The sequence below is a fragment of the Haemaphysalis longicornis genome, unplaced genomic scaffold (assembly GCF_048455015.1).
Source record: "Haemaphysalis longicornis isolate Haplotype H1 unplaced genomic scaffold, Haemaphysalis longicornis Haplotype H1 scaffold_5, whole genome shotgun sequence".
NCBI classification, from domain to species: Eukaryota; Metazoa; Arthropoda; class Arachnida; order Ixodida; family Ixodidae; genus Haemaphysalis; species Haemaphysalis longicornis.
The window spans coordinates 82,705,604-82,713,891 of NW_027526385.1; the positions used below are offsets into that span (position 1 = coordinate 82,705,604).

General features: G+C 44.5%; 1 protein-coding gene across 1 annotated transcript in view; it reads left to right on the plus strand.

The window, feature by feature from the left end:
* Positions 1–383: 383 nt before the first annotated feature.
* The window catches only part of Hdm (meiosis specific with OB domains hold'em), a 38,578-nt gene continuing 30,673 nt past the window's right edge, over positions 384–8,288 (plus strand). The window contains exons 1-4 of the mRNA XM_077670864.1: positions 384–652; positions 2,882–3,031; positions 4,091–4,166; positions 5,056–5,257. Coding sequence (XP_077526990.1) covers positions 484–652; positions 2,882–3,031; positions 4,091–4,166; positions 5,056–5,257 — 597 coding nt within the window. The 5' untranslated portion in view covers positions 384–483. The remainder of the gene's footprint in view (positions 653–2,881; positions 3,032–4,090; positions 4,167–5,055; positions 5,258–8,288) is intronic.

Below are 8,288 nucleotides of genomic sequence, written 5' to 3' on the forward strand. Positions count from 1 at the left end.
GCATAGTATATATAAGTACGAACGGTCTTAAAAAAAACGGTGTTAAAAAGGTCTGACAAATATTTCCGCAACAAAGCGGCAAGGCGAACTGATAACCGTTACCACAGAAGCGCACAGCTCAATCAGTAGCAGACGACAAATTCAAACGCTGCATCCTTAACTAGTTTTTTATTTCGAATTTTAATTGTCCATATGCACAAATTATTCGTTATTTCATGTTTATTTCACGTTTTCCATCTATTTTAGCTAAGAAAACGACTGTCCGCGCTTAAACACGACGAAGTTAAACGCAAACGATACTGAAACAGTGCATTTGCGCAGCGCGCTCCGTCCAAGATAGTTGGGCCCCCGTACTGCTGCTCTGTTAAAAGTGCTCGCTGTAGAGTTATTTAAAACAGAAGACGTCAGAACGACGTTTCAAACGTCCTACGCTTGGAGGGCTAAACTAGAACAGAGCGAAGTGCACTGTATTTACCGTTTACAATGTTCCCTTCCAGCGCCGGTGCCAGCGGCAGCTTGCTGACGCAGTTGGACCGTGACGCTGCCCTCAACAGGACATCGATTGACAACCTGAATGCTAATGCTACCAAAGTAACTGTTTTCGGAATTGTTATCGCCAAGCAAGCTGTACGAACCATCGGTGGGAGTACAGGTAAGTTTTTTACTGCGAAGGTCGATGCAAAGTCGGCATTGCTTTGCCTTAACTTCGGGATACTTAACAAGGGTGCATTGACTTGCGTGTTGAACGCTGTCGGTCAGTTCGGCTAGTGCCAAATAACACGAAAATAAACACGTTAAAACGAGCGAAACTGCTTCCAGCAAGGAGGGAAGCGAAAATTAAAAACCAATAATTGCGGTCGTTTATGTACAGATACCACGCAATGTATTTTACGTTTTAAGAAAATATACATTGTAACCTTGCGTAAAGAAATAGAGCGCGAAGAATGCGTGTTGAAACACCTATGAACGCGTGCCTCGGTAGCTGCGAGATTCATAATACAATACACACAATCACTGCGCGCTTCACAGAATCGTCTGCTCCGCCCGACTTGAGCCCCTGCGCGTCACCTTCGCCGCGTGAACACGCACTTTGCAAAGAAGCCCGCTTCCGGTGTGCGCGCTGCTATATTTTTTTTTCTGCAGCCGGCTGGATGTGGTTTCCGGACTTAAGCAATGCGGAATAACCACCGCACGTGGTTAGTACTGCCTATTTCAGTGTTATTGTCCAAAAATGACGCCCGTTCAAAGAACTCGTCAAGCCTAACTTGCGAGAACTCCACACTCTTGGGCAGGTTAGTTTTTTATCACATTTTCTTTAAGAGCTAAGGTAACATTCAACAACAGTTATTTCAACAACAAGTTTATATCTACAAACATGTAGCAAAGACAGTTAGCAACTACTGTAATAATTAATGGTGGTAAAATGAATCACTCTGATGCAAATTATGGAAATACTTACACTCAGCAGCCAACCTTTCATTCTGCTTTCAACCACCTGGAAAGCTGATGAAATTATTTATTCATTTACACAGCCTAAGGGCCCTGGGGCATCACATAGGAGGAGATAGTTTTATAAGAAAATAAAGAGCTCTCAACAAGTGTAGTGAACATTTAATACACGACATGAACAAAAAAAATATTTTTTATAAAAATCAAGGAAACATAAGAGGCACCAGAAACACTTAAACAGCACAGATAACCAAAATAAGAAAACATAATACTTCAATATATGTCACAAATGACTTTCAAGGATGCTAAATAGGCAGTTTCCAAGATTAGGTTTCTGTGAAGATAGCTGCACAGGGTGTTGAATTCCATTAAGTTATGCTGACTACTAAATAATTTTATAATTATTTGCTTTGATAAATATCGTGTTATATTAAAGATACAGGGCTAAAGTAAAGGCACACAAATGAGTGGTCACTAGAAAATAAAGCGTGGAAGTAGGATAGCCTGGAAAACTCGGGTGAACGGTGAGAGGTGGAAGATTAGGAATTTTTTTCAGTGGAGATTCACTTTGATGCCAAGAATATGACAATAAAATGAACCTTGCAACTTTATTTGGGATGTACTTTAGTAAACTGGTAAGATTAAAGTGATGTTGGTGCCATATCCCAATAAAAGTCTTGTTCATTAAGCACATGTAAAACATGGTATTAGAGTTTGTCTGTTGTAAATGGTGCTTGAGAAGGTCAAGTTTTTGAGTGCTAGTGCTGACAAAACATGGTATTAGAGTTTGTTTGTTGTAAATGGTGCTTTAGGAGGCCAAGTTTTTTTAGTGCTAGCGCTGACATTTCAGAGCAGCAGTGGCCTGGCAGCAATATTGTGGTTGACGCCCGTCTTGATGAACGATATATAACACATGAACCGTATGAATACAGTGGACTCTCGTTAAGATGACATCGGTTAAGACAAACACATGGTTAAGACGAACAACATTTTTTCTCTCCTGTAACGTCCACAATGCCAAAACCCTCCGCTTCAGACGAATTTCTAATAACACGAAGAAATTTTTACGGTCCCTTCGAGTTCGTCTTAACCGGAGTCTACTGTATAGCATTGTTCGTATATAGCCATTCTTTCATCTTTCATTTCTTCAACATCTTCATCTCTTTAATCCTCTATCCATGCTCTTTCTTCCCCTCCCTCTTTCCACACACAGAATAGCTGGCCAGGACTAATACCGTCAAGCCAACCTTTCTGTGTTTCTTTTTTCATTTCAATAAAATTTCTCTCTGTCTTCCTAGGATTGAGTTCAGCATGGGAATTGGATGTTATGTCAGCATTAAAGTTAGCTCCGAAGTATTTAAGCGAAGAAGCATGTCAGTGCAAAGAAATCCTGCGTCTGTTTGATCAAACGATAAAAGAGTTTTTATTACAGCTTCGACGTCGTCTTCGGGGCGAAGCGAGAACCGCAGCGTGCTCAATTTCACCCTGAGGGACTCCGTGCGCGACACGGTGAATGCCGCTTGCTGGGGTGACCGGGCTGAAGTGGACAAGGTGGCGGTCATCTTCAGGATTGGTGACTGCGGTAAGTTTGACGGCTGCTTTTCATACCCAAATACAGCCTTTGTCAAAATTTTCTAGACCACTTTAAACATTTCGGGCCACCAAGAATTCAAACCAAAAGCTTAACATTTAACTGTGGCCAGAATATTACATGGCGGTAAAAAAGAACAAGTCCTCTCCAGCTTCCTGGAATAAAACAATTCATCCTCACTAGTGAGCTAAGCTTGTACTTAGAATTTTTTTTGGCCTATGCATTTTTGACTTGGCCTAGAAAGTTTCGACAAAGACTATACATGCGCACTGTGCCATGATTTGCTTACCCCAAGTTAGCTGTCTGTCATTTCATCACATAATGAGTAGCGTTATTTTTCAAGAGGACAGCGATACGAGAAATTCTCGGGAATCTCACATCATTGAAATGAGTCCGCCATAACAGGCTAGGCATGAAAAGTTCATCAAGACAATCATAAAATTTTTTTTTAGTGATGTTACAACTTTCTGATGACGCCAAAACAGTTTGATGGCGCAAAAGAGATGATATCAGAGTATTTTCCCATTGAATGTACATGTCGAGGTACAATGCCCCTTTTGTATGCTAAGGGACACAAGCGCAGTCACAAAATGAGCTTAAGAAAAAGCAGACAGCAATATTTTGTCGATACTGTGACCATCAATAATACCAGGGTGTGGTAGCGCCCTCTAGATGCTTTTTGGAAGGTGATCAATGTGGGACAAGGGATTTGCACCCCATACGCTAAACCTAGGGGTTAAGGCAACACTTGTGTAGTGAGGCGGTTGCTTACTTTTATCTCAGATGATACAATCACAGACTAACTAAAGCCCCACAACATTATGAGGGTATCGGCAGTGAAGTGTGTGACATACTGACTCCCCCGCACTTTTCTAACCTGACCCAGAGTCACTGATTCAGGTTAATGATAAATTGCATCGGTTGCCCTGCAGCGGCATTTCTTGCTCCAAGGCAACCATTCGAATTCGCCAATAGTTCGCAAAAAGCTAGTGAACGAAGTTCCACTTGACCATTGCTTGTCGTTCCTCCATTTGTTCCCACCTCTCACAGTGCGTGTGAGCAATGTGCAAGTTCGGGACCGCAACCTGGGCTCCACTCAGGACCAGTACTCACCTGACGCTTCGAGGTACGTGAACGCAGCTTCCTTTATGCCCTGGCAATACAACACAGTGCTCACGCTATCGTGTCCATACGTGTCTATCGTGTCAATACGTATCTAATGATCAACGAAAGCCTCCCTCCAGCAGCCAGCTTGGGCGTGCCAATACATGTCAGAACATTTTATTCAATAATTTCAATGTAGGCTGCAGGCTGTTCTCCTGAGTGGCACAGCCCTCACACCCACATATGTATAAGCTGGGTGAAAATTCAATGCCCACAATTACAAGTAACTACAAGTCCGATTTAAGGTTCCTGCTCTAATGGGCCCTACAACTTGTAACTCCCCCTCTTTTGTTATGCCTCGACTAGCTGCACGCACGGTGAGAATGAAGCAGTGTGCGTAGAAGCAGGCCAATCAAAGGTGTTGCAGCATTTGTCGATGCCCACATCCCAGCTTGTACTTTTGTTTCCCCAAAGACAGAAGCCCTGTAGTATTAACTGCTTCCAAATAGAGACTTTGCAGTGACTGACTTTCCAGTTTGACTGACGGGCCGTAATTTAAATCATCGCTGAAATGATTGCGCTGTCCATAACATGCTAGGTTTGAGGCTCTAAATAAATAAACCATAGCCAACTGGTTAGTGCAATGACAAGTGGTTATACTAGCTGCTGTGTGAAAAGCAACGACTACAAAGTTCAATGACAATCAATTTCACATGTGTGACAGGCAAATTTGATTTTGAAAGTGTAATGGCCAATGTTTGCGCTTCTGAAAATCTTCCGAGTTCTCAAAAGGTCTCACTTTAAAAATGATTTGTGCAGACACTTTGACTGCCTACCCAATGACTCATTCATGCCTTGGTTTACCCAACTCATTCATGCCTTGGTTTTCCTTTCCTTTCCATTTGTGGCAGCCCTTTCAATCTGGTGCTGAGTGCTGACCGAGAGCCTCGCAGCGAGGTGGCCATCGCCGACGAGGACGTCTTCCTTGAAATGCTCCCGCTGACGCAGATCCCCCTCCGCGACGACTCGAGCGTCACCACACTCGCCGACCTGCTCTACTGCGGTCACGAGATGAAAGACCGTCACGTCTCCCTCCTGGTCGGCGTCCAAAAGGTCAGAAAAACAGGTCACCCGACTACTAAATCACCAGTTCAAGATAGCCAGCCGAGAGTTTGATTGATGGGGTTTGATGCGCTGTGATAACACCTGAGCTGTGAGGTGCGCTGAAGTGGAGGGGTCCGAATTAGTTTAGACCACTTGGGGATCTTTAACGTGCACTGAAATTTCGAACACACGGGCGTTTTAGCTTTTCGTCTCTATCAGAAAAGCGGCCGCTGCGGCCGGGATAGAACCCACGTCCTTTGGCACGGCATCACAACGCCTTAACCACCACGACACGTAGCTGGGAGTTTGAGGCCTATTCTCAGACATAACAGTGCCACAGCAGAGATGGCAGAAAAAAATTCTGAGGAAACCTAAGCATTTCTTACGGGTTCTGAATTCGAAAGCATGAATGTCCAGAGGTGCACGAAGCTGTGCCACAAGCATCCAGAAGCTGGGAGCCACTCATTTTCAAAGACAAATTTTCTGCCGGCTTCATTTATATCTACATCCGGAATTCACAGACCTCTCCAGCATGTCAAGATGAGTGGCACACCAAATACAGTGAGATTTGAATGCGTGTGAAGTAACATTTCGTTTAGCCATAGCGCTTTAATATCTTCAACTTCCTTTTCCCGCTATAATACACTGACTTGGAGCCTAGAAAGTACCAGTTACAATTAATTCTTCACTTTCCCCGAAATCCAGCTCTGTTTCGAGTCTCCTGTATTGAGAAAATAATAGCATTAAGCAATTTGGTGGCCCCATAAGAGGGTGCGTGTAAGCCCCTTTCTGTGAAATTTTTTAGAATGGTACAAGAGACTAATGCGTATTACAAACACATGAACATCTCGCAAAAAATACTGCCTACTTAGGGGGCTAAATCACTGCCATTTCTGGCTAGTGTCAGAGCATGCAGTTTCGCCATCTACAAATATGCAAGACTGCACCACAGCAGTAGAAATAAACGAACCATGAAAACAACTTTTTCTGCATAAGCTGTTGAGCCAAAAGTACAAGAATTTATCCGGCCTATACTATATTTGGGCGCAAGTTAAGAACAGCAATAGCTCATGCACTGTACCAATCTGCTAAAGCGACAGACTTGCATGTCAAAGCGCGCATGCAACTTGAAAGGAGACTGCGCTGATGCGTGACCTCGTCTGCTTCTTTCCACGTAGTTTGTCGTCGCTGCAGTGATGCATAAGATTAAGTGCAAAAAATCTTGGAAACGACTCGTGTCACGTTCAAAATACTAGCTGTAACGCACTCTTAGCACAGTGTGGCAGAACAACCAATTGCAATGACAAGGCGCAGGGGAAACTTCCGTTGTCTCTCTTATGATCGGCCCAGTGTGGTTATGTCTTAATTAAGTTCTCTTAAAAGGGGTTGAGACATCAAATTTGTTGCTTGTGCATTCTTTGTTGCAAACGTTTCATATTGCTTTAGAAAGCATGATACATGCTCGCACATTCACATATTCTGAGTAAATAATTTATTATCGCATGATTCATGTGAACAGGGTTCGGTTTCTGGGTGCCAATTTGAGCAGCGACGTCACAGTGTTGCGAGGACGCTCTGCCATGTGTGTCTACCATGCGGTGCTGCGGTATGCTGCAACTCTACTGCGGCGTCCATTCTCGCACACATGTTAAGCGGTATTCACACGACGGAGCATTTCAGTGGAAAAATCCAAGGGAGGTCGTGGCGTCACCGTAGGCGGACTTACGCTCAGCCAGCTCCTTCGCTCACACAGAGGATGTGACTGTCGGACGGATATCACTGTTTGCAGTCGCCAAGCTCTACTGAAGAGCAGAGCTGCCGCAGCACTGTTGGTTACACATCGGCGGCAGTTTCTGCTAATGCCTCTACGCACAGATCTCGTCAGCCGCCCAAAAAGCAGCCGTGGATGCGATGCAGGCGCTGTGAGTGCAAATCACTGCCACGGCTGGAGACCAACAAGCGAGGTAGTGGATGGGGAGACGCTTGCTGGGAGCAGCCAGCCGGTCTGCCTACAGGTCCGCCTACATATGTTAGGCTTGACACTGTGGCGGTTATTCGATTTGCGATCTCGTAAGCAGTGCAGATGATGATTTTTTAAGCCAATTCGCCATCCCAACATTAACTCCTTTCTCGTATGTGCAGCTTTGTTTAGGACTTAAGTCCCATTTAGTGCAGCAGTAACAAGCTATCGCTAGACCTACCTGCGCCGGCCTGTGCCACTTCGCAGCCACTGCCTGCGCAGCGACCAGGCTTACCTCAGTGCGCCTGTTGTGTGTGCCATAGTTTCATACAATAACTAGAAAGGAATCTAGCGCTGCGATCGTCCGCTGCAGTGGGTGTGATGGGTAGTTCTGGATACGGATTGGCACTCGATGGCTTGTCGAAGTTGCTATGGATTGAATCGTGCAGGCAGTTTCGTTTTGTTTTTGACTTACATGAATGCATTTGTTTGCTTATGCCGGGTGTTGGAAGAAGCATTCAAAAATACGTTTCTCCTTCAACTGCATACCGCGCGTGCACTGACACCACCATGAGTGGAATGTTTTATAACCAGAGTTGCGAAATGAATGGGTTATCAATTCGTTGCCGGCACAGCGAGCACGAAAACACAAATGACGGTGCTGTGCGTGGCGAAGTTGTCTGTGAATTAGGAGTTGAGGCACTGCTCATTCAGCAGAGCAATGTATTTTAAAAGCTGATGACGGTTACGAATAGCTTGGAACAGCCGCACCTCTCACGCGAGCGCCGGCTCCTACGGGGTAGACCAGCAGCACCGACGGCTGATAGGAACGCAGCTTGATGAATGTCACTAATTCAGGCAAGAACAACTTCTCCAAAGGTAATCAGTTTCTTTTTTTCATGAGCACAAAACTTTTCTCAGTGTTACAAACTACAAGCGCCGAAATTTTTACAAATAGTTTTTAAAGAAGTCTGCGTCCCACTGTAGTTGGCGGCAAAAGGCAAACCTGCTCCACAAACCTCTTTGACTCCGCGTCTGCTTTTTATTGAAACACGCCGTTTTATTTCATACAAAACCAGT